The 25,924-nt window shown below is 41.3% G+C and overlaps 1 protein-coding gene across 1 annotated transcript in view; it reads left to right on the forward strand.

Annotated features, from left to right (window-relative positions):
* The first annotated feature begins 580 nt into the window (after positions 1 to 580).
* TBX19 (T-box transcription factor 19) overlaps positions 581 to 25,924 on the forward strand; it is a 45,654-nt gene continuing 20,310 nt past the window's right edge. Inside the window, exons 1-4 of the mRNA XM_004384086.3 lie at positions 581 to 5,386; positions 18,429 to 18,693; positions 20,287 to 20,421; positions 25,763 to 25,824. Coding sequence (XP_004384143.1) covers positions 5,190 to 5,386; positions 18,429 to 18,693; positions 20,287 to 20,421; positions 25,763 to 25,824 — 659 coding nt within the window. The 5' untranslated portion in view covers positions 581 to 5,189. The remainder of the gene's footprint in view (positions 5,387 to 18,428; positions 18,694 to 20,286; positions 20,422 to 25,762; positions 25,825 to 25,924) is intronic.

The following is a 25,924-nucleotide window of genomic DNA, read 5'->3' on the forward strand; positions in this document are numbered from 1 at the left end:
GCCTATGTGTGTGGACAGAGCTTTACAAATGTTGGCTTTCACCACTTGATTGGGGTGAGTGGTAATTTGGGGATGAGCCATTTCATTGAGAAATTGTCAAGTCTCTTATGTAAGGAATGTGGCTTAAAAATTTATTTATTGTACTTTAGATGACGGTTTACAGAACAAATTAGCTTCTCATTAAACAATTAGTATGCATATTGTTTTGTGACATTGGTTATTAACCCCATGACACGACAGCACTCCCTTCTCGACCTTGGGTTCCCTATCACCAGCTTTCCTGTCCCCTCTTGCCTTCTACTTCTTGCCCCTGGGCTTGTGTGCCCCTTCAGTCTCGTTTTGTTTTATGGGCCTACCTAATCATGGCTGAAGGGTAAACCTCAGGAGTGACTTCATTACTGAGCTAAAAGGGTGTCCAGGGACCATACTCTCGGGGTTTCTCCAGTCCTGTCAGGCCAGTAAGTGTGGTCTTATTTGTGAATTAGAATTTTGTTCTACATTTTTCTTCAGCTCCGTCCGGGACCCTGTATTGTGATCCCTGTCAGAGCAGTCATTGGTGGTAGCTGGGCACCGTCTAGTTGTACTGGACTCAGTCTAGTGGAGGCTGTGGTAGTTGTGGTCCATACTTAAGGAGTATGTCTTAATCCCCCTGTTTTCAATATGGACCCCACCCCTGCCCTCATCAGTACCTGGTGTCTCTGAGTACAAATCCTTTCAAATCCAGTCTCCTCAGAAAATAAATCTTTTGTTTTCTGCTATAATAAGGGAGGGACAGATGCCTGGCTGAGGGGTAGGGATCTTGAAGGTTAACTATTTATATACAAAAATTTCAAGATATCGTCCTATTTGGTCCTAGCCAGAACTGCCCCGTCCTTTTAGAGATACCTGAGGTATTTCAGAGTTCTGTGGCCATGGTGACATAGTGGTTAAGAGTTTGACTGCTAACCAAAAGGTCGGCAGTTTGAATCCACCAGCCACACCTTGGAAACTGTATGAGGGCAGTTCTCCTCTCTCCTATAGGGTCGCTATGAGTTGGAATCAACTTGATGGCAACAGGTTTGGTGGCACAAATCAGCTTGCTTCTTACTGGCTTTTTCCTTAGTAGCTTAGGTTTCAACTTTCTCGAATCTGCTTCATCAGTTACCACACACTCATTTATTTTGTCAGTTCCCAAAATTTTGTTGACATCTCTCATCTGCTGCTGTTTCCTCTTCTGTACTCTTGGCTTTTTGGGTTTCAATTGTAAATTACCTTCCTGCTGTTTTAGAGAGATTTGGTGGGGAACAGATATAAAAGAATATGTTTACTCTGCTATGCTTAACTAGAAGTATTTTACAATCCCTTTTTTAAAAGGAAAAAGTACACATATATCTGCAAAGAACAAAAATATCTACACTAAACTTGTTAGCAGAGGTCATCTCTGGGTGTTGAGATAATGGATAGCTTTTATTTTTATTGCCTATGTTTTCCAAAATTTTCTACAGTAAGATACTTAGTAATTAGAAAACAATGATCCAAATAAAAAGATTTTGTAATATAGATGTATTAGTTATACATATAACTAGTTAACCATATAAAATTAGCATATTATGGCTATTAGTTTCAGATCTACCTATTAGGAGGTACCATATGAAATTGCTTGTTTTTGTAGGTAAAAAGAGGTTAGCTATCAGCAATTTCACGTGGTTGAATCTATTAAACCTAATATAGTGCAGAATTCAGGTGTGGACAGTGGCTGGAGATGAGAGTCATTGCTTAGGCAGAGCAGAACCAAAATGAAGAGAGGAGACTGCTGGAAGGCTCTGTCTCAGTGTTACTACCATGCAGTCTGTAACTTTATTGCATGTGCTGTTCTGTAAGAGTCATTCTTGATAGGGCCCATTGGCTAAAGAGATTCATGCCCTAACCTGGTTATCAGGAACACGTTGTTTTGAATAAGAATGATAAAAAGCAAATAGGCTTATTTACTTCATTTCTCCCTTATTGGTGTTTCCAAAACATTTTGCATATCTCTGTATTGGTGAATTCCCTGGATGGCACATGCCTTTTTTTCCCACCTCCTAGATGGTAAAACTCTTTGAAGGCAGGGATCCTCATCTTGTTGGTCGTTATGAACTGTCTGGGGGAATATTGTTCACTTTGTCACACACTGTTTTCTCTATTATCTTAGATACCTAGTGTTGCTATAACAGAAATCCACAAGTGGGTGGCTTTGAAGAACAGAAGTTAGTTTAATCACAGTTCTGGAGGCTAGAAGTCCAAATCAGGGTCTTGGCCATGTCAGTTCCTTCCCAGTAGGTAGTCCCGGGCACTTTTTCGTTCCTTGGCTTGTAGATTTTCTCACATGGCCTCTGTGGGTGTGCGCCTCTGTGTTTATTCTGGTTTTCTTATAAGGAAGACGTGATTAGATTTAGGATCCACCCAACACTGGTATGATCTCAACTGATTGATTATATTACATTAGCTTGAATTATGGAAGATGATTGCATTACATTAGGCTTCATTGGAATGTGATTACATGACATTAGATGTATGGCAATTACATTACCTTAGAGTTGGAATTGACGGCACACAACAACAACATTCATGGGTATAGGGGCTAGGATTCCAACACAGTTCAATCCATAACATCTATAAATATTCATGAAAGAAATTTCTCTCAGGTTTAAGCATTAGGAGAGGGAAAGCCTCCACTGAGCAAATGGCTTATTTTATGAGCACAGTAAAATATATGACAGATTGTATTCTCCCTCTTTGCATTGGCTGCTAGGAAGTTCAGAGCCACAATTCTCACACAGTTCTAAGCTATGTCTTCTTGAAATCTCTTCTTAGATGTCTCATGGTCTTTGTATTCATTTCCTATCGCTGTTGTAAAAAGTTACCACAAACTTAATGGCTTAAAACAAAATGAATTTATTATCTTACAGTTCTGGAGGTCAGAAGTCTGAAATCAGTTTTGCTGAGCTAAATCAAGGGGTCTGCAGGCCTGCATTCCTTTTGGAGTCTTTAGGGGAGAATCTGTTTTCTTGCCTTTTCCAGCTTCTAGAGGCTGCCTGTGTTCCTTGGCTTGTAGTTCCTTTCTGCGTCTTCAAAGCCGGCAGTGTAGCATTGTCACCACACTTCACATGTGGCGCTTCTGCCTGAGACTCTTCTCTCTAGACTCTTCCCTGATCCTTGTCATCTTTTGGTCTCAGCCAAAATGTCTGCTCCTCCGAGAAGCCTTTCCACACTACCTCATTTAATTAGGATCCTCCTCACCCCACCTCACACAAATTTTTCTTTACTGCCTCACCTTTTTACATAGTCTTTATAGCACTTATCATTATTGATAATTTCTAAGATGTTGATTACTTTATATAATTTATCTTCTCTATCAGATTGTTCATTTCATAAGATCAGGGCTGTTTTTGTTTTGTTCATCATTGTATATGATGCTTCATAAATATTTGGCACTGGATAAGGGAGTCCTGGTGGCAAAATGGTTAAGCTCTTGGCTGCTAACTGAAAGGTTGGTGGTTCGAACCCACCCAGTGGCTCTGTGAAAGAAAGACCTGACCATCTGCTTCTGTATAGATTATAGCCAAGAATACCCTACGGGGCATTTCTACTCAGTCACATGAAGTTGCTATGAGTTGGAATCGATTTGACGGCACCCAACAACAACAGGTGCTGGATGAATGTATTGGAGGCATTTTATGTATTATCCTTACCCTGACTTCATCTTACTTTTTTGCTTTCATTTTCCCTTGGTCCTGATTTTCTTACTTTCTGTTGTAATCAAGGACCAACTCACAACCCCCAGGATCTGCAGTAAGTAGAGTTACCTCTGCTACTGCCTTTCCTTACATTAGTACTGTGTGTTATAGGTAGAAGAAAAGTTTTCAGCTAGTAGTTATCTACCCAGGGAATGTGAGGATTTACCCTGGAATTCCAGAACAGACCTTGGGCTGTCTAGAGGGAAAGCCAGGTTGACTTTCTGGATGGAGAATCAAAATTGCTCTGCATAATGATGTAAAAAGCATTATTATTACTCATTGGAGCAGAGTGCATTCTTAGCGAGTTTAATCTGATGCTAGCTGAATTTTTCTCCCTCTGGCAAGGGTTGGCTGGGAGCCCTGGTGGTGCAGTGGTTAAGAGTTCACCTGCTAACCAAAAGGTTGGCAGTTTGAATCCACCATCCATTCCTTGGAAACCTTATGGGACGGTTCCACTCTGTCCTATAGGATCGCTATGAGTTGCAATTGACTTGATGGCAGTGGTTTTTTTTTTTTTGCAAGGGCTGGAAATAAAATAAATTGGGAGCCTTAGACTCTAAGGAAGAAGGACAAGTTCAGAGCTCTGCTGTTTGTAGGAGGTGATCAGCGCCCTTAAAATTAGTAGGGTGTGAGCATGTGATGGAATCCCTCAGGATAGAGATGGGGGTACACTGGGAGAAAGAGGTCTTTAGCTCTTTTCTTCTCTCCCGAACTCTGGCCCTTGAGCTGCTGCCACACAGAACATCTGCCTGCAGTCCCTGATATGTTGTCATGTTCTTGGCACAGTGCCTTTGACCTTCCATGTATGTGTTGTTCTCTCCAGGGCCTCATCCTCAATCTAAGGTGCTAGAGAACAGTGAAAGGTTTATTTTCCCAACTGTATCAGGCCAGCCTGGGTTGGTATTAAGAAGTTTGTTGATTCTCTCCAGGACCTCCTTTATAGGTGCCACATGCTGTGATTTATCCACAAACATGATTTGCCTGATTATTACAGTCTGGGCCTGGAACAATTTTAATTAATGGGAAAATGGTCCCTCAATACACCGATTAGACCTCTTCAGGTACAACAAGATAAAAGCCTGATAATTTGGATGGAGTGCTCTTCTTAAACGTCTACTCTAGGTACGACAGCCAATGGAAAAGCTGGCTGTCTTCTGCCTGATCCAATGAGTAATTAAGAGAGGGCTTTTTCTTCCCTACCTCTCCCCTCCTTCCACCCTCTCCCCAGCTAAAGCTTAACAGGTTGGTGGTATAATTTGGAGACTTGAAGGGGTGTCACACTAGGAGCTTAGGCAAAGCCAGGGGCACCTTCTCTCCAGCTCCCCAGGTGCTGTCCAGCTGGAGTTGAACAGCAGGCAAGTGAGGAGAGGAAGGAGGTGGAAGCAGGCAAGGTGGGTAACGCTTCTTAGGTAAGTTTGCGAGGGACCAACCGCCATGAGTGAGCTGGACTCTCAGAAGGCCAGCGACAGCACTGTGTCTCGCCTCCTCAACTTGGTGGAAAGTGAGCTCCAGGCAGGGAGGGAAAAAGGTGACCCTACAGAGAAGCAACTTCAGATCATCCTGGAGGATGCACCTCTCTGGCAGAGGTTCAAGGAAGTCACTAATGAAATGATCGTGACCAAGAATGGCAGGTGAGTTTATCTGCAGCCCTGTGCACGCTGGTGGGGCTGGGCAAGGGAGGTGAGACCCCTTAAATATTGAAGAGGCTGCCTCTCTTGCCTCAGAGGCAGCATGGTCTGATTAAACACGCTCACCAGAAGGACCGTCTCATACCTCTTTCCCCCAGCCAACTTAATTAATTTCTCTGAAAGCGTCAGAGAAGTGGCGGGTGAAGCCACCTGTCTTACATGCATTTTAAATGGAGAATTCCGGGAAATTATTATATAGTGAGCGTGCCCCATGGTTCGGGAAATGTGCTGAAAGTGTCAGAAAATAACACTGATTTTTGACTGACGACATAGCTGGAGCAGTCCTGTGCCCCAACACCATTCAGATAAGGTGAACGCCAACTTTATTTGGAAGCTGGACCATTTCCTCTTAAGTCCAGTAAACTTGCCAGAAGTTTCTGACTAGCTGAAGATTGGGAGCAAAATGGCACATTTAATCTCATCACCTATCCCTGTATCTGTTTCCCCAGGTGTGTTTGCAGTAAGTGTTCATTTGAGATTGTGTGTGTTTGTGGCGATGTGAGAGCTGTTGCAGTAACAGTTAATGAAACCATGATATTCTGCCTTACAGAAGAGAAGATGCCTTCCTTTTTCTCATTGCAACAAATTAGGGATTAACTGGAACTGATCTCTGCTGGCATTTCTTGGATTCTGTTAAGTCTAGTTGGCTAAGGGACTTTCAAGGTAACATTAGATGCTTTCCCTCAGTAGGAGAGATGCGAATGTTTTGAAAGTATATCTCACTGTTCTCTGCCGGGCCAGTCTGGCTCCCAACATTCAGTTGATGCTCACTTACCTTTTGGCACACACGGCCACAAAAGTACAAAACGTGGAAAGGCATTTTCATAAGGGTTTGTTTCAGTAAGACGGTAATTGTGACCCTTGAGAGAAATTCTGTTCTCTAATACAGAAAAGTCGAGGCCAGCTGAACTTCTGGCAGGCTTTTGTCCTTGTGCAAAATGCTTCCATCCCTGTGTTTCTATTTTCGAATAAAGCACACAGTGTAGAAAATGAACCATCCCTTGTCCATCTGGCAGAATTATGAACCCGAGTGCTGTTGCATGATATTAAAGCGCTTTGTAAGTGAAAGATGTACTAGAAATAAGGGCATTCCAATAAATTATGATTATTTCTAGTAGCACAAGTATCAACCTCATGTGGTATTTATACTTTCTTTTTCTAAATGGGCTCAATACTTATTTCCTATAGAGGACTTATTACTTTTAATATTTGTAATTGTAATTACACGTATTTCTATCCCTGATCTGTATTTACACATTATTTTTAGACTCTTTGGTAAAAAAAAAAAACAAAAAAAAAAACCATGTTTTTAATTTCAAAGTATCACCCCAAATTCATAATTAGTCTTTTTCTTTCGATAAGTGATTATGCAATTATAAAAGCTTTATTATGTCTGATAATAGGTAGAACTTTCTCTTTATTATTCTTTGTACTTATAGGGTAGTAATTACATTAATACCTAACTATATATTAAATTAAAAATAATTATAATCCCCAAGTAAAAATATAGCTCATCTACTTCGGCAAAGAAAAAAAAGTTTCTGAAGCCATTATAAAATCCAGTTTTAATAATATGTTATATTGGAATGTACTTTTACCATTTAAGAAGAATGTTCTCTTGCATTTTTTCCACCTATATGCATTTTTTCACATATTTAAAAATTTTCACATATTTAGAGTCATTTAATATTAAATATGAGAAAAATATTCTTTATAGAAGAAGTCTAATTATGGTCAATTTGGTCATTAGTTACCTGTAGTGGTCCTGCTGCTGTTTCCCATCCTCCCGTCAACTGAGTCCTTTTCTTAAATTCTCTTAATGTCTGTCTCTGAACCCCTAGAGTCAAGATTTTGTCAGGAGAAAGAAGGGAAGACAAATCAGTAAGAAATTCATGTGGTTGATAATGATTTGGCTTGGTTGGAATTACTCTCAATCTTAGTTTCTCAGATTAAATTGTTAGCAGCACTTTATCATTCTTGATATAGACATATCTTTCTCATTTAATCTTCTTTATCTTCTCTTCCCCCCTTCCCTCCTTCCACACAATTCCCGTGTGTCTCAGTTTTACCTATTCTCCTCTGTCTATAGACCCGCTGCGTTGACTTCAAATGCTCCATCCCTGCCCTCCATACCAACTCCTGAGCCTGGTGCAGGCAGATTTGTGGAGCAGTTCTACTCTGTTACATGGGGTCACTGTGAGTCAGAATAGACTTGACAGCACCTAACAACAACAACAACGACCCCTATAGTCCATGGATTTTTTTCTCCAAACTTTACAATCACAATTCTTGGAGATCAATATGTGTTTGCATGATATGCCTTTAACCAGCCATCTTTGTTTGCTGCTGCTATTCTTACCTCTGCTCACCTTCACACAAGTGTCACCATCCACACACATGCACGTAGACACATGCACACACACATATGCACACGCATATACAGGTAGTGTCCAATTTACAACATATTCGAGCTACGATGAACCACACTTATGACCATCCTTTTTTTTCTTTTGTCCATCTTATTGTTAGTAATATGTACTACATACTTACATTGCAGCATGTAATTTGCTGATGTTATCATTCTCAGATGTAATGTTTCCAACCCCCAAAGACAAATAAAGATCTGATTTATAAAGATACTGATAATAAAAGGCAATAATAATGAAAACTAAAAAAAGAAAAAGAGGCATTTGACTTATCAGAACCACTTTAACGATGGAATAGTTACTGGAAAGGAACCCTGTTGTAAGTTGGGGACTACATGTACACACAACTCTGAAAGCTCTGATGAGTATTTGATGAATATTATAGTGTGTTGGGAAATGAAAGTGTTCATGAGCAAAACTTCCTGAGTTTTGCCTTTAACCGTCTCTGCTGTTTACTAAATATTTTCCCACCGACAAAATCTGCCTTATCTTTGCCCCATTTCTTCTTGCAAAACTTCCTCCTCACAGCCTCTTTACAGAAGTGGTTACTTTCAAAATCCCCTGTCAGTGAAATAAAAACTGGAAATCTAGCCTCATAGCAGAAGAAACACAGTTCTGGGGTAAGGCCCAACTACCTATAGTTCTTCAAGTATGGTTTTGGGGAGTGCTTATTCACCCTGCCACATTTACTTCAAGGTTGTTGGTGTGTGTCATTGAGTCGTTTTTGACTCATAGACCCCATGTGACAGAGCAGAACTGCCCCATAGGTTTTCCTAGGCTGTAATTTTTATGGGAGCAGAGAGCCACTGGTGGGTTTGAACTGCCAACCTTTTGGTTATCAGCTTAGTGTATAACCATTATGCCACTGGGGTAGGAAGGAGCAAAAGATCTCTCTCTCCCTCCCTCTTTTTCTCTCTCTCTGTGTCTCAACACTTTCCTTGAAAGGAAAGCAAGCTGTCTCTTAGATGTGCATTAAATGAAGCCACTTTGTGAGATAAGGTCTGAATTACATATTCCTCAGCTCCCTGAGGACTCTTGGGCTTCTCTGTGCTTAGCCACACCTTGGGAAGAAACTGGGGAAAAAATCAACTTGATTAGAAGTATAGTTAGTCTCTGAAAACAAGACCTGGCCGTGAGTGTGACCACAGATAAATAGATAACATATCCCTAGATAATGCATCTGGTCATTTTGGTGTGTGAGAGAGAGGTGATGTCAGGTGGGAGGGGCTCAACTTGATGTAGAAGCAGGGTGAATTCCAGTCCACTTACAAAACCGTTGGAAAGCTGATTGACTTTTTTTAATTCCTCACTGGCATGATGGGGATTAAGAAATACATGGAAACTCTTAGTTTATCCATGCAATAATAAAAAATAAAGTTTTGCCAAATGACGTACTAATGAAAATAGTCATAAACCACCCTACCTCTCCAGCTGCGTCTTCCTTCTCAGAGCCCAGTACACCACAGCTTCCTTAGAACATCAAAGACAGCTCCTGAACACAGGATGAAAGAGGAGAAGCCATTACACATTTTCTTCTCCTGGAACTAAAAGTCATGCCACACTTGTGAGATCTAGCTTGATATTACAATTTAGGAAGCGAGGAGGGCACTCTATCCTATTAGCACAGGGGACGAACATTTGGATATTTTCCTTCTCATTTCCTCAGCCACACTGGCTTTCTTCTTTTAGTTCCTCAACAATCGGCTTATTTGGACCTCAGGGTCTTTGCACTTACTGTTTCCTTTGCCTGTAAGTGCACCTCCCTGGCTTTTTGCACGACTCATTTCTTCTCTTTATTTAGGTGTCAGCTCAAATGTCATCTCTCCACCTACCTAAGGTCTATCCAGGTCCATTTAAAGTAGCTCTTCACCTCTAGTCTCTGTCTGTGACATCACCCATTTTTTAGATCTTTCATGGCACTCTTGCAATCTAAAATTGCCTTGTATATTAAAAAATGTTTGTTTGTTGCCTGTCTTCTCTGTTAGAATGTAAGCTCCATGAGCAAGATGCTGTGTTTGTATTTTTTTGCCATGGAATCCCCACGTAGAACAGTTCTTGGCATAGAGCAGGCCTTCAAAATCCTTTGTTGAATGAGTATATAAATCTTTAATTAGGTATTAAAAGTTAGAAAAACATTGAGGTGGCCTTTCCTTTCATTGTGGCCCAATAATATTAACCTTCTAGAAAGCTTAAAAAGGAGAGAGAAAAAGAAGGTGTGGTTAATGCAATAAAAGAAAGAAATGGTGTAGTAAAAAGAGCATGGGCTTGTGCTTCCTGAGCCTCAGTTTTCTCATCTTTAAAATGGACATGATAACATTTACCTCCTTGGATAAAGTAAGAGTTAAATGAAATATGTTGTCATTGTGTGCCATCAAGTTGATTCTGACACACAGCAACTCTATAGGACATGAATGATATATAATACATATGTAATAATATATATTAAGTCCTAGGTACAGAGTAAAATTCAGTAAAATTCTCTTATTGTTGTGGTACAGTATGAAACTTCCTAACATTTCACACCAGGAAGATCCAGCCATGCTATCATGCCTGAATGGTCACATTACTACTCTGGAATTTAGTGCATGGGGATGATATGTTTTATGGGCTTTCTTTTCTGTTTTTACTTTTACATATGCTACATATTCTTACTGAGAACAATTTTGGTACTTTTTAGCTTTAGTATCTGAAATGACAATTATATACATTTCATGCCTGTGTTTTCTTAAAAGAGCAAATCAAAACATAGTATTGCAGAAAAGCACTGGACTAGGAACCAGGAGACGATTTCTCTGTGTACCTCGTATAAACAAGCTAAGCTCCTGGCTGTCAAAATGACCCTATATAATCCCTAAGGTCATTTCTGATGTCCACTTCTAGGATTCCTTGCAAATGGCATTTGTACTATGAGTGGCCTTCTGTTTTCTGCACCTGATCAATGCTATTAACATCATTGAGAAGATTCAAATATATTGTAAAAGGGAGAAGTGTAGTCTGATATCATGAAGAAAATAATGGGGGAAAATCCTTGTATTCAAAAAGGACAAAAGAAAATGCAACTGGAAGAATTAAGATGACGTAGGCAGCCTCCCTGGGGGAGGATTCATTTCAGTTAACACAAAAGTACAATCATCTCGTTGAGGGAGGGAAGTGATGAGGTGGGTAATGCAACACTCAGCCAAGACCTGGATTTGGGATCCATCATCTGATGCCTATTTTCTCCTAGAAACTGTATTTAATTCATTATGCTTGTCCTAGCCCTCTATTTAAATGATTTTCTCCCTTTGAACACACCAGAATAGAGGGAAGGGAGGGACAGTGATGCTGGGAGCCAAGGGAAGGAGGAAACAGCTGGGTTAGCCATTAGTCCCAGGTAAAACCAAAGCCCAGGATTCAGCTGGAGAATAAAAATTTAGATGGTATACCAGTTAACCAGTCCGACTCATGGTGACTCCATGTGTGTCAAAATGGTACCGTGCTTCATAGAGTCTTCAATGGCCAAGTTTTCAGAAGTAGATTGCCATGCCTTTCTTCTGAGGAATCTCTGGATGGACTCAAACCTTCAGCCTTTTGGTTAGCAGCCGAGTACGTTAACCATTTGCATCAGCCGGGGACTCCCTGAGATGGTATAAGAGCTATTAATTTACCTAGACTTTTTTTGTTATTCAGGTATAGTTCACATACCATCAAATTCACCCCCTTTTAAGTGTGAATTCAGTGGTTTTAGGAATATTTACAAAGTTGTGCAACCTTCGTGACTATCTAATTTTAGAACATTTTCATTACACCCCAAAGAAGCCCACTGTCCATTAGCAGCCACTCCCTATTCTTAGACTTCTTATCTCCAGAAAGAAAAGCAGAGGGAAGTGGTCCCTGCCAGCTGGACAGGAGCGAGGAACCCAGAGTTGATGTCCTTTGTGCTTCCAGCTTCCAGAGTCATGAACCCAAGGTAAGATTTGAGAACAGAAGGAGGTCTGGGCCAGCTGAAGGGCTTGGACATAATGAAAATACAGCCAGCACTTAAAGAATGCTTATTAGATGCCAGGCATTGGAATAAACTCTTAACATGAGTTAACTTCCCGAGTTCTTGCAACAACCTTATGAAGCTAGATGAGTGAGGGATGTTTTCAGCTAAATCATTGACGTATCAGGCCACCTGTGAGAATGGGAATGGTGGACATTTTTAGATCTGTTATCACCTGATGGGAAAGGAAGCCTCTGAGCTTTGGGTGCCTTCAAGGAAGCTGTTATAGGTCATCACTTAATAGAAGTAGAGGTAAAGGTGAGGGTGTCGTTCAGATTGGTAGGATTTCTTTATACTCCTGGCAGATGGTTCCCAAGTAAGATGGTTCCTTAGCATGAACTAATTTCTTAGACCTTAGCAAAGTAGTTATTCTTAGGTATTGAAAGTTTAACATGGTGAGTTTTTTTTTAATAACGTATTTTTGTTGTTGTTGAAAATATGCACAGCAGAACATACACCAGTTCAACAGTTTCTACATGTACAATTCATTGACATTGATTACACTCTTCAAATTGTGCAACAATTCTCACCCTCCTTTTCCAAGTTGTTTCTCCCTATTAACATAAACTCACTGCCTCCTAAACTTCCTATCTAATCTTTCGAGTTGTCTGTTTGATCCCATATAGATAGTTCTTTAAAAGAGCACAATGCTCAAGGCAGAAATTCTTTACTAGTTAAGCTAGACTACTATTTGGTTTAAAGAAGACTTCAGGAGATATATTTGGTTTAAGGTTTAAACATTATTTCAGGGCAGTAGTTTCAGGGGTTCATCCAGCCCCAATGGCTCCAGAAGGTCCAGAATTTGAAATTCTGTTCTGCATTTTCCTCCCTTTGATCAGGATTCTTTTAGAGAATCTTTGATCAAAATGTTCAGTAATGGTATCCAGGTACCATCCAGTTCTTCTGGTCTCATGGCAGAGGAGGCAGTTGTTCAGGGAGGCAATTAGCCACACATTCCATTTCCTCCTTCTATTCCTGACTCTCCTTCTTCCTCTGTTGCTCCAGACGAATAGAGACCAATTGTTGTGCCTTGAGTGGCTGCTTGCAAGATTTTAAGACCCCAGGCACTGTGCAACAAACTAGGAGGTAGAACAGAAGCACCAAACATGATATTAGGCCAATTAACTGGGATGTCCCATGAAATCATGACCCCAAACCTTCAAACTAAGAAACAAAATCCCATGAGGTGTTTGGTTGCACAAAAGCAGCCTCAGCAGCTGCAACATGGTGAGTTTTGATGGAGTCAGGGAACTGGGACAAGTTTAAGTTTGGAAGTAACAGAGCAGCCCTCAGAAGTGACACTCTAGGGGCCCTTGTCAGCATGTGGAAGGTGAGAGGTACTGAAGGGAGTTGGATGAGTAGACATGCCAGGGATAGCATCTATTCAACAACTATTTACTGAATATCTGCCATGTACCAAGGACTCTGCTGGGCATCAGACTTCCCCTGTTTTAGAACATTTCTTCCTCTTGGCCATGAGAACACAGTAAAACCTGATTTTGAAGTGACTCTGGTGTCTTATTGGACCAAATCAAATCAAATCAGTCTTCTTAATCTGCTCATGTTCCATCGGTAGCCCAGCACCAATAGCCCAGCATGTTGTCACGGGTTTCCAGTGAAAAAGTCATTCTAAAGAGACCGAATGTGCCATTTCCAAACCTAGGGCTGTGCGGGCCCCTAGTAATCTTACTCTCCACCATAAACTTCCTTTAGGCTTCTTCCTCCTAATAAACTCAGTCACACATTGACCATAGGGGGATGGAAGGAATCAAATAGTGTGTGCTCAGAGAGCAGATATGAGACTGTGTTGCGAAAGCCTGAAACCATCCTAACTCTACATACACCAAGGAAACAGAGGAGAGTTCCAGCTTAGGGGGTGGAGTTTGGTCAAAGAACTCCAAATAATAATTATTATTATTTAAAAGACTTTGATTGTTAGTTTCTGATGATAGTTGCTGTTAGCTGCTGTCGAGTTGACTCTGACTCACAGTGACTTTGTGTACAATAGAATGAAATGTTGCCTGGTCCTGCGTCATCTTCATGATTACTGGCATGTTCAAGTCCATTATTGCAGCTGTTGTGCCAACCTATCTCACTGAGGGTCTCCCACACTCTCGCTGGCCCTACTTCACCAAACATGATGTCCTTCTCCAGCAATTGATCCCTCCTGATGACATGTCCAAAGCAAGCAAATCAGATAATGTTCTGTTGTGATCCATAAGATTTTCATTGGCTAATTTTTGGAAGTAGATCTCCGGGCCTGTTTTCCTAACCTGTCCACCATAAGTGATCCTGATGGTCTTTGAAATACTGGCAGTATAGCTTCCAGCATCACAGCAACATTCAGGCCACCACAGTATGACAAACCGACAGACAGATAGTGGTTCTGATGATTAAGAATACGTAAAACCATGAAAGTAAAAAACAATTCATTAATCTTCCACCTAGAAAGAATCACTGTTGTCTTTTTTGGATATATTTTTCTAGTCTTTTTCTATACATTAGATTGAACACCTGAGATTTCTAATATTCAACCTTTTTTGTCCTATAAAAAAGGCATTAAAAAAAATTTAACCTATATGTGTACACAGTTCTCTTTCTTCCCTCCCTTCTAAAATTAGGATCATATTATCTGCTCAGCTTTGTAACCATTTTTTAACTTTAATAATGATATTTCAGAAGAGACCTGGTGGTGAAACTGTTAAGTGCTCGGCTGCTAACCAAAAGGTTGGTGGTTCAAACCTACTCGGTGGCTCTGTGGAAGAAAGACTTGGTGATCTGCTTTGGTAAAAATTACAAGCCAAGTCACGAATCAAAAAAACAGAAAATAACAAATGTTGGAGAGACTGAAGGGAGATTGGAACTCTTATGCACTCATTGCTGGTGGGAATGCAAAATGGTAAAACCATTTTGGAAGACGATACGGCACTTCCTTAGAAAGCTAGAAATAGAAATACCATATGATCCAGCAATCCAACTCCTAGGAATATAGCCTAGAGAAATAAGAGCCTTCACACGAATAGACATATGCACATCCATGTTCATTGTAGCATTATTCACAATAGCAAAAAGATAGAAACAACCTAGATGCCCATCAACAGATGAGTGGATAAACTATGGTACATACACACAATGGGGTAACACAAAGATAAAGGACAATGATGAATCTGCGAAACATTTCACAACATGGATGAATCTGGAGGGCATTATGCTGAGTGAAATAAGTCAATCACAAAAGGACAAATATTGTATGAGACCAATGTTATAAAAACTCATGAAAAAGTTTACACAGAAGAAGAAACAATTTTTGATGGTTACGATGGAGGGGAGGGGTGGGATGGAAAAACACTAAATAGATAATAGATAAGTGGTAACCCTGGTAAAGGGTAAGACAGTACACAATACTGGGGAAGCCAGCACAGCTTGTCCAAGGCAAGGTCATGGAAGCTCCGTAGACACATTCAAACTCCCCCAGGGACTGAATTATTGGGCTGAGGGCTATGGGGACCATGGTCCCAGGGAACATCTGGCATAACATAGTTTGTAAAGAAAATGTTCTACATCCTACTTTGGTGAGTAGCTTCTGGGGTCTTAAAAGCTTGTGAGTGGCCATCTAAGATGCTCCACTTGTCCCACCCTGTCTGGAGCAGGGGAGAATGAAGAAAACCAAAAACACAAGGGAAAGATTAGTCCAAAGGACTAATGGACCACAATTACCACAGCCTCCACCAGACTGAGTCCAGCACAACTAGATGATGCCCTGCTACCACCACTGACTGCTCTGCCAGAGATCACAACACAAGGTCTCAGACAGAGCTGGAGAAAAATGTAGAACAAAATTCTAACTCTCACACAAAAAACACCAGACTTACTGGCCTGACAGAGACTGGAGAACCCCTGAGAGTATGGCCCCCAGACACCCTTTTAGCTCAGTAATGAAGCCACTCCTGAAGTTCACCCATCAGCCAAAGATTAGACGGGCCTATAGAACAAAACGAGACTAAAGGGGCACACCAGCCCAGGGGCAAGGACAAGAAGACAGGAGGAGACAGGAAAGCTGGTAATAGGGAGCCCAAGGTCGAGAAGGGGAGTGTGTTGACATGTTGTGGGGTTGGTAACCAATGTCACAAAACAATATGTGTAATAATTGTTTAATGAGAAGCTAGTTTGTTCTGTAAACCTTCATCTAAAGTACAATTAAAAAAAAAAAAAAGCTCAGCTGCTAACCAAAATTTCAGTGGTTCAAAACCACCTGAAGTTTCTTGGAAACCCTATGGGGTAGAAAAAAAATTACAGCGAAGAAAACCCTATGGGACATTTCTGCTCTGTCACATGGAGTTGCTATGAGTCAGAATTGACTTTAGGGCACACAACAACAATAATGATATTTCATGAGCGTTTTCGTATTTCAGTAAATAATCTTAAAAAACATTATTTGTAATGTCTACATATTAATCCATCATATGCATGGAGCAAACTTGTGATTGTGGCATATTCTTGTGCATGTTTTGGGGCCATGAAGTGACTCTCATCTTCCACAGGACAGTTCTTCACAGACTGGAAGATAGCTGTCAGATCTCCCTTGTTTAATCTTCCCAAATCCTTCCAAACATCCTCATATGATCTTCTGTCTAGAACCTTTGCCATCTTAATTGTCCTTAACTCTTGTTTTGTCAGTGTCCTCAGTAACTTAGAGTGACCATCCTCTTTCTATGATCTGTCTTAAAAATTTAAAGATACTCTAGGCTAGTACTATTCTTAATGAATATGAATCACCTGGACATCTTGTAAAACTACAGCTTCTCATTAAGTTTGGAGTGGACCCCTGAAAATCTGCATTTCTAAAAAACTCCAGCTGATACTGATGCTGCTGGTCCATGGACCACGCTTTGAGTAGCAAGGGTCCAGACTGTAGATTGTTAACCTCTCAATTTGGAGGTTCAGATTTTAAAAGCTGTTGACAAATCAGCATCCAGGGCAACCAGGTAGTGGTGTCTGGAAACTAGGTCTTTTGAGGAACAATTAGAGCAACTTAGAATATTTGGTAAGGGAAAATAAACTAAACGAAATGACAAGCCAGATGTGATAGTGTCTCCAACTATTTGTGAGAGCAAACTTGCCTGCAATTACTGTATTTTTCGCAAATAATGTGCCCATGTAAATAACGTGCACACATATATAACGCACATAGTGCGCCTAGGAAAATAATGTCCAAGGGGGTTGCGTGGCAAAAATGTATAATGCTCATGTTATTTCTGTGAAAACACAGTAATTGTTGTAGAGGTTGGAAGAAGGACCAATGAATCCAAACCAACATGTCTTAAAGTGTGTCCTTGAACACAAAAAGCCAAACCAAACTGGTTGCTGTCGAGTTGATTCCGACTCATAGCCACCCTATAGGACAGAAGAGAACTGCCCCATAGCATTTCCAAGGAGCAGCTGGTAGATTCACATTGCTGACCTTTTGGTTAGCAGCCTGAGCTCTGAAGCACTGCGCCACCAGGGGTCCCCTCAAACACAAATTTCCGCAAAATGTTCATGGCTGCACTGTTAAAGAAGTTTGGGAACTGCTCATCCCCACTATCTTCCTGATGGTTCACAGTGCATATCAGTATATTAAAGGCTCTGAGAAGTCCTGCAGGAAAGGAATTGGTCTAGCTTTTGTATAGCCAACAGGTTTCCACATTTGTTTCCCCCGGCAACACACACTTATTTTAACATGAAAAGACGTTTTTGTTATAAATGCTATCACTCTTTTTCAGAAACAGTATTCTTTATGAGACTAGGAAGGTCTGGTTTGTTGTATTAGTAGAAGAATCTGATTTATGCTAGAGGAAATCTTTGAAGGAAACTCTCTGCCAACTTAGCATTGATTATACACCTTCAGCTTCAGTTTCCTCCTCTGACAAGTGACTTCATCGGTGGTTTTTAGACTTTAAAACGAAACATAATGTTTTAAAGTGAAATTCCAATATAAAATGCATCCATAAAGAGCTTCTCTGGTTGAGCTTGGCTAATGACGTGGCCACTGTTTATTCTGCCTCCTGTGGGCATTCTCTGGGGGTTAGTGATTGTTCAGTCGTAAAATTCTCGCCTTCCATATGGGAGATCTATGTTCAATTCCCAGCTAATGCACCTCATGCGCAGCTACCACCCGTCTGTAAATGGAGGCTTATGTGTCGCTATAATGCTAAACAGCTTTCAGCTGAGCTTCCAGACTAAGATGAACTAGGAAGAAAAGCCTGGCAATCTACTTCTGAAAATCAGGCAATGAAAATCCTGTGGATGATCTGCAACCAGTTATGGGGATGGTGCATGATCAAGCAATGTTCATTACGCTGTGTGTGTGGGCTCTCCATGAGTTGCGGGTCACTGTGAATCAGGGGCCGAGCTACAGCAGCTAACAACAACCGCAGGCATTCTCTAACTGAGCCCCCGAGGCACTCCATTGAAGGTCTCCTTAGAGCTGAGAATCTTCTCTAGAAGGAGCTCCATAATATCCCTCCTGTGGCTAAGTCTCTGCATTTTCTTTCAGGCGAATGTTCCCTGTCCTAAAGATTAGTGTCGCGGGGCTGGACCCCAATGCCATGTACTCCCTGTTGCTGGACTTTGTCCCAACGGATGGTCACCGCTGGAAGTACGTCAATGGGGAGTGGGTGCCCGCGGGCAAGCCAGAGGTCTCCAACCACAGCTGCGTCTACATCCACCCGGACTCCCCCAACTTTGGGGCCCACTGGATGAAAGCTCCCATCTCCTTCAGCAAAGTGAAGCTGACCAACAAGCTCAACGGGGGTGGGCAGGTACGGTCGGGTCACCTGGCCACCTGCCCTAACCACCCCACAATATCAATCAAGAAATATCAAGGGTGCATTTAGGCAATTAGAGGGACCCTCACCAACCTCTTCTCCCACAGAAGCCAATTATTCCCTGGAGTCCAAGTGTAAACAGGAATAAACAGCTCTTAATTGGAGCTTTCAGTTTTTAATGGACTTCCTGATGTTAAGAGAGAGAGAGTGAGAGAGTGCAGTAGTTTACTTAATTATCACGGCCCTTTTCATAGTTTTGTCTTGTTTGTGGTGCTTTTTACCCAGACCTCGGCGGGAGATGTTTGTGGGTACCAGGGTTTTGTTATCCCCCTCCCCTTTTTTGGTGTAAGTGGCATGTTGGCAATAGACAAATAACTTAATAAAAAGCAGCTCCTAAATGAAATAATTACTACTTCAACTTGGGCATTATGATAATTATCAATAGAATATTGAATCAGCTTTTGGTTTTTCAGGGAAAAAAAAGAAAATCCGAGCAAACCTTAAATAAGGAAGGTTTTATTTAAGGTCTCCAATTAGCATTAACAAGATTTTGGGGGCTTTTTCCTCTTTTGTTTCCTCCAGTAGGATTGTGAATGGTAGTGTGTGGTATAAGGTCGTTAGTTACTTTATAAAATGAAGGCTGTGTTCTGGGGGTTAGAGACATGGCTGTGAGGAAAAGGCCTTGATTCTCTTCCCCGTGTCACACACCTGGCTTTGGGCAGCCTCGGCCCAGAGAATGTATGCCCCTTCTTTGAGCTCTCTGTGCTGAGTCGGGGAACGTAGAAGAGTTCTTGTTTTAGGAGGTGAGGTAATGGCACCCAGTCTTTATATTCAGAAGGTTCCAGTTGTTTTTTCGTTTTTTTGAATTAAAACAGGAAATTGTAAAGTAAACTATTATTGCCTACTGGATCTCACCACAGAAGACTTTCAGTAAAATTTTACCCATCAGATATCAGATGTCATTGCTCTTCAAGTAGTTCTTTGTGAAATTCAGCTATTGTCAGTATTTCGAGATATTTTCCAATTGCCATCAAGTTGATTCTGACTCATGGCGGCCTCGTGTGTTAGAGTAGAACTGTACTCCATAGAATTTTCAATGGCTGATTTTTCGGAAGTAGATTGCTGGGCCTTTCTTCTGAGGTGCCTCTGGTTGGGCTCAAACTGCTAACCTTTTTGGTTAGTAGCCATGTGTGTTAACTGTTGTACCACCTAGGGACTTGGATTCCTCATATGAGGACAAACAATATGTTTTAATGGATCAAAGTCCAAATTGTAGTACTGAAAATAGGAGAAGAAACAAAAGGATGCCAAAATTTTGGCAAAAAATGGAACACTCCTTAGAACAACTCTTTTCTGGCAACCCGCCTCTCATCCCCAAAAGTTATACTCCCTGGGAGCTTCTTAAAAAATTTCCCTTATTCATTTCTCAGACAGGTGTGATGGCAGCCAAGGTGACCCAGGACTTAAGGGTGTGTGTCTCTGACCTGAGTGGGTGCTGAGCTTGGGACTAACTACAGGGCGCTGGCTCGTTTATCACCTGTGATATTTTGCTTTTCTTCTCTTTCTCGTCTTCTCCCACCTCAACAGATAATGTTGAATTCTCTGCATAAGTATGAGCCCCAGGTTCACATAGTACGTGTTGGAGGTTCCCACCGAATGGTGATGAACTGCTCCTTCCCTGAGACCCAGTTCATAGCTGTGACAGCCTATCAGAATGAGGAGGTGAGTGTGTGTGTGTGTATGTGTGTGTGTGTGTGTGTGTGAATGCCACCTGGGAGAGTGCGGTGGCCAGGGAGAGGGGTGTGCTTTTATTGCCATGACCAAGCTTGGACAAAAGGTAGGTTTTCCAGGATTCAGATACACTCAGTAAAGTGAAATTAAACAACGGGGTAGCTACTTTCCGCTCCCTCTTGCCTGTTTGCCAAAGGCCTGCCATGGCTTCCTTTCCTGGTGCCAATAAGGCAACGACTGTGTGTTGTTTTAAAACCAACAGAAACCCAGGAGTCTTTGTTTTCATCCCTAATGTGCCCCTGGGCTGCATGAGCTGCTGGGTGCTCTGGGACAGGTGCAACAGGGCAGGGGCTGAAGAGCAATATTCTCTCCTGCTCTAGAAGCAAGTCTGTGGGAATTGATCCAACTGTGCACCTTCTTTGGGTTTTTATAATGTGATCTGTTCTGTTTGTTAATTTTTAATATCTGAGCCTAGTTAGGTCTTTTCCTGCCCAGTGACTTGAGCTGCTCTGGCTGGTAGAATCTGGCCTCTGTGTAAACTGGTGGGGAGCAGGATGTTTGGGTCCATTCATGCCCCGGAGGCATTCCCATGCCTGCTGGTCATCAGAAGCACCTGGGGAGGTTTGGATTCTTTTTACTTAAACTTTTTTTTTTTTTTAATGAGATAATGTAGATGATATTCTCTGTTTGGCACAAGGCAAGAGTTCAGTAAGTGGAGTGTCTTTAATTTCTTTGATACGTTATAAATATTCCATAATAAAAAATACTTGCCATTTTTACTTAATTTTTAATTTTATTGTGCTTTAGGTGAAAGTTCACAGCACAGCTTTGTCTGTCTTTCAAAAATTTATACAGAAATTGTTTTGTGACGTTGGTCAGCACTCTTCCCCCTTCCCTTTCCACCTCGGGTTCCCCAGGTCCGTTTGTCCAGTTTTCCTGTCCCTTCCTGCCTGCTTGTCTTTGCTTTTGGGCAAGTGTTACCCCTTTGGTCTAGTATACTTGATTGAACCAGGAAGTATGTTCCTCAAGTGTATTATTGTTTATTCCATAGGCCTGTCTAATCTTTGGCTGAAAAGTGAACTTTGGGAGTGGCTTTAGTTCTGAGTTAGCAGAATGTCTGGGGGCCATAGTCTCAGGTGTTCCTTCAGTCTCTGTCAGACCAGTAAGTCTGGTCTTTTTTTATGAAATTGAATCTTGTTCTAATTTTTTTCTCCCGCTCTGTCTGGGATCCTCCACTGTGATCCCAGTCAGTGGCCAGTGTTGGTAGCGGAGCACCTTATAGTTCTTCTGGGCTCAGGCTGATGGAGGCTGTGGTTCATGTGGCCCATTACTTTTTTGGACTAATATTTTCCTTGTGTCTTTGGTTTTCTTCATTCTCCTTTGCTCCAGATAGAATGGGACCAATAGATGTATCTTAGATGGCTGCTCAAAAGCTTTTAAGACGCCAGACCTACTCAACAAAGCAGGATGTAGAACATTTTCTTTATGAACTATGTTATGCCAATTGACCTAGATGTCCCCTGAGACCATGGTCCGCAGCCTTCAGCACTAGTAACTCAGTCCCTCAAGATGTTTGGATGTATCTAGGAAGCTTCTATGACTTTGCCTTGGTCAAGTTGTACTGAATTCGCTATGTCGTGTGTTGTCTTTCCCTTCACCAGAGTTACCACTTGTCAACTATCTAGTTAGTGATTTCCCCTCCCACCCCTCCACTCCTTCGTAATCATTAAAGATTGTTTTTTTTTGTGTGTAAACCTTTTCTTGGGTTTTGTAATAGTGGTCTCATACAATATTTGTCCTTTTGTGATTGACTTATTTAACTCAGCATAATGCCTTCCAGATTCATCCATATCGTGAGATGTTTCTCAAATTCATCATTGTTCCTTATCATTGTGTAGTATTCCGTTTTGAGTATGCACCACATTTTGTTTATCCATTCATCTGTTGATAGGCACTTAGGTTGTTTCCATCTTTTTGCTATTGTGAATAATGCTTCAATGATTATGGGTGTGCTTATGTGTGACGGCTCTCATTTCTCTAGGATATATTCCCAGGAGTGGGATTGCTGGATGGTGTGTTATTTCTATTTCTAGATTTTTAAGGAGGCACCATATCGTTTTCCATAGTGGTTATACCATTTTACACTCCCACCAACAGTGCATAAGAGTTCCAGTCTCCCCAAAAGCTCTCCAAGTATTTGTTATGTTCTGTTTTTTCGATTAGTGCCAGTATTGTTGGGGTGAGATGGTATCTAATTGTACTTTTGATTTGTATTTCTCTAATGGCTAATGATCACGAGCGTTTCCTCATGTGTCTATAGCTGCTTGAATGTCTTCTTTGGTTAATTTTTTTTTAATTAAAAATAATTTAAAGGTATACATGTTTATTAAAAAACAAACAACCAATAGTGCAGAAATATGTAAAGTCAAAATGAAAAATAAAAGGTAAAAACTGACTGTTTCCCTCCTACCTTCTGATTCCCACTCCCCAGGGTTACTACAATAATAGTTTCAAGTGTATTTTTCCACACAATTTCCTATGCAGATATAAACATATATGTGAACATAGCCATTCTTATATAAATTGGCTCATGTTGTATATATTGGTCTGTAAATTTCTTTTTTTTCCAATTTAACAGTGTACTGTGGCTATCTTTCTATGTAATTATATTCAGACCTAGCTCATTTTCTTCAGTGCCTGCAGAGTGTTCAATTGTATAGATAGACCGCATTGCAGGTAATCAGTCTCCCACTAATGGACATGTAGGTCGTTCCCAATTGTTTTATTTTTCTATTATAGGTAATGCTGCAATGAATATCCTGGTACATCTACTGTAGCTTGCTTACTTGGGTAAATGTCTAGAAATGCAATTGTCCTGCCAAAGGGAGTATAAGTTTAGAATTTTGACAGACATTGACAAATTGCCTCCCTCCAAAAGGTATATCCATTTAAAACCCCACACCATTATCAGCACTAATTATCATCAACTTTTTCATCCTGACAATCTGATAGATTAAAAAAATGATATCTTGTGGATGCTTTAATCTGCATTCCTTTATTTGGAAGCTTTAAAAAGATTCTGGGCTCTCATCAGCTAACTGAGTCACAATCTCCAGGGTTGATGCTCAGAGTCCGTCTGTATTTTTAGAAGTCTTCCCAGAGGATTCTGATGACCATCCAGATTTGGGAATGACTGCCTCAGCACCTACAGGTGAAACCAAATTGCAGATTTAACTCACATCCCAAATGTGCAGAGAAAATGCTATTCTATAAGTAATCTGGCCTTTGCCAGAGCCCCTTCAGCAGGCCAGTGGGAACAGGTATTAACTAAATAGCTGATAATTTAAACAGCTCCCCACGTAGTGCTGTCTTTCAGGATAAAAATGCTGTTTCTCAGATAACCACTCCCTCCCCCTGCTTCTCTCCCTATTTAAAGTCTGGGTCTCTGAGGGGAGAGTGTGGCTTTTCCAGCCCCTGAAGAGTGGGAAGGAGTTGGGGACCATGTTCTAGCCTCCTCTGGCCTTTGGGCAGTGCCCCTTGTCCACCTGCGTGCTGTTTATTCTCCTAGACTGTGGCCCACAGAACTTGTCATCTGCTTTTGGGCTTGGTAAGCACTCAGTAGCTTTTCCTGGCTGTGCCTGCTGGACAGTTCCCTCTGAAGCCCCTTGCTTGGCTCTAACAATCCTCCAGCAAGTGCTACTTCCTGGTCTCAAATAAGACCATGGGAGTTAACCTCAGGAAGATCTACCCTAGAGCCTCCCTCTGCCAACAGTGTTTCCCTACCAGGTCTATGTTGATGATGCTGAGATGCGCCCCTGAGGAGGGTTGAGGTGGGACAGCATCTCTCTTTTGCCCCTGCTAGCCTCACTTACCTAATGCTACTCAGCCTCTCCAGGTTTAAACCTGAAGGTCACACATACCTGACTCTTTACCTCTCCTCCCTCTTTCTACCCGTTTCTTCTTACAGTTAATTCTCTGGGACCAGAAAGAATTGTGCTTTTATTTTACTTTTCTTCCTTTACCAGAGAGAAGCAAGCCTCAGGTCCTCAAAAACATAAACATTCTTTTCAATATTCATTTATTCAGTAAATATTTGTTGAGTGTTAGTACGTGCTGCATATTACTCGAGGTGCGGGGGATACTGCAATGAACCAAACAGACATTTACCCTGCTCTCAAGATACTTACATCCTAGTTGGGGGGAGACAGATGATAAATATACATCTATCTCTAAGGAGCCCTGGGGGCAAAATGGTTAAACGTTTGGGGGTTTGAACCCACCAGCCACTCCACAGGAGAGAAATGTAGCAGCTCCGCGGGAGAAAAATGTAGCAGTCTTCTTCCATAAAGATACAGCCTAGGAAACCCTATGCTGCAGTTCTACTCTGTCCTGTAGGGTCGCTATGAGTTGGAATCAACTCAATAGCACAGAACAACATCTCTGTCTCTGTGTCTGTCCCAATCTCTATATCTATCTATGTATCAGACAGTGAGTGTGCTGAAGAAAAATGAAGCCAGTTAAGGGGATAAAGAGGGCAGTGACGGTTCAGTGGTAGAATTCTCGCCTTCCATGCAGTAGACCTGGGTTTGATTCCTAGCCAGTGCACCCCATGATGCACCTATCTGTCGGTAGTTTTCATGTTTCTGTGATGCTGAAGAAAGGTCTGGCAATCTACTTCCAAAAATCAGCCAGTGAAAACCCTATGGATCACAACAATCCCATCTGTAACTGATCATGGGGATGGCAAAGACTGGGTGGTGTTTTGTTCCATTGTGTGTGGGGTCTCCATGAGTTGGGGGCCAACTCGATGGCAGCTAACAAGAACAACAAAAATGTGACCATGACCGTGGATGGGAGTGTTAGTTTGCTTTTTATATTAACATAGCCCAATGGGTAAGCAATTATTTAAGAATTAGCCTTTGATTTACATTAGGAGATTGATGCTAGACTATACTAAGAGTGGTAAGATCACCCTGTGCTACCCACCACAGTGTTCCCAGTGGCTAGAAAAATGACCAACATATGGTAGATGTTCAGTGATTGTTGAAAAACGAATGAATTAATAAAAGAATGAATGCTAGGCTTAGCTTTGTTTATTTCTAATGCTCTGTCCTTTGTTCATTTTACACTGCATTTTTCATTTTCACAATATGCCAGAGATGTGCAAGAGTGATTTAGTGCAGGAGTACAGGAAGAAACATGGATAAGGAGAATTTTAAAAACTGAGGGGGATGATCCTGATTTTATAGAAGTTCACGGGTGAAAACAAAGGGTTCTGTCTGTCCATATGCATTCTACTTTCACTAACACTTCTTGTCTTTCTAAACTCAAGATAACAGCTCTCAAAATCAAGTACAACCCTTTTGCCAAAGCCTTCTTGGATGCCAAAGAAAGGTGAGTGTGACCTATTCTCACTGTGAGTTGGGTGAAAATTGGGTGGGAGGTGGGTGGGACTATTTTAGGGGTGATCTCATGCCACACTCAGCCTTCCTGA

Source organism: Trichechus manatus, unplaced genomic scaffold (genome assembly GCF_000243295.1).
Source record: "Trichechus manatus latirostris isolate Lorelei unplaced genomic scaffold, TriManLat1.0 scaffold00117, whole genome shotgun sequence".
Classification (NCBI taxonomy): domain Eukaryota; kingdom Metazoa; phylum Chordata; class Mammalia; order Sirenia; family Trichechidae; genus Trichechus; species Trichechus manatus.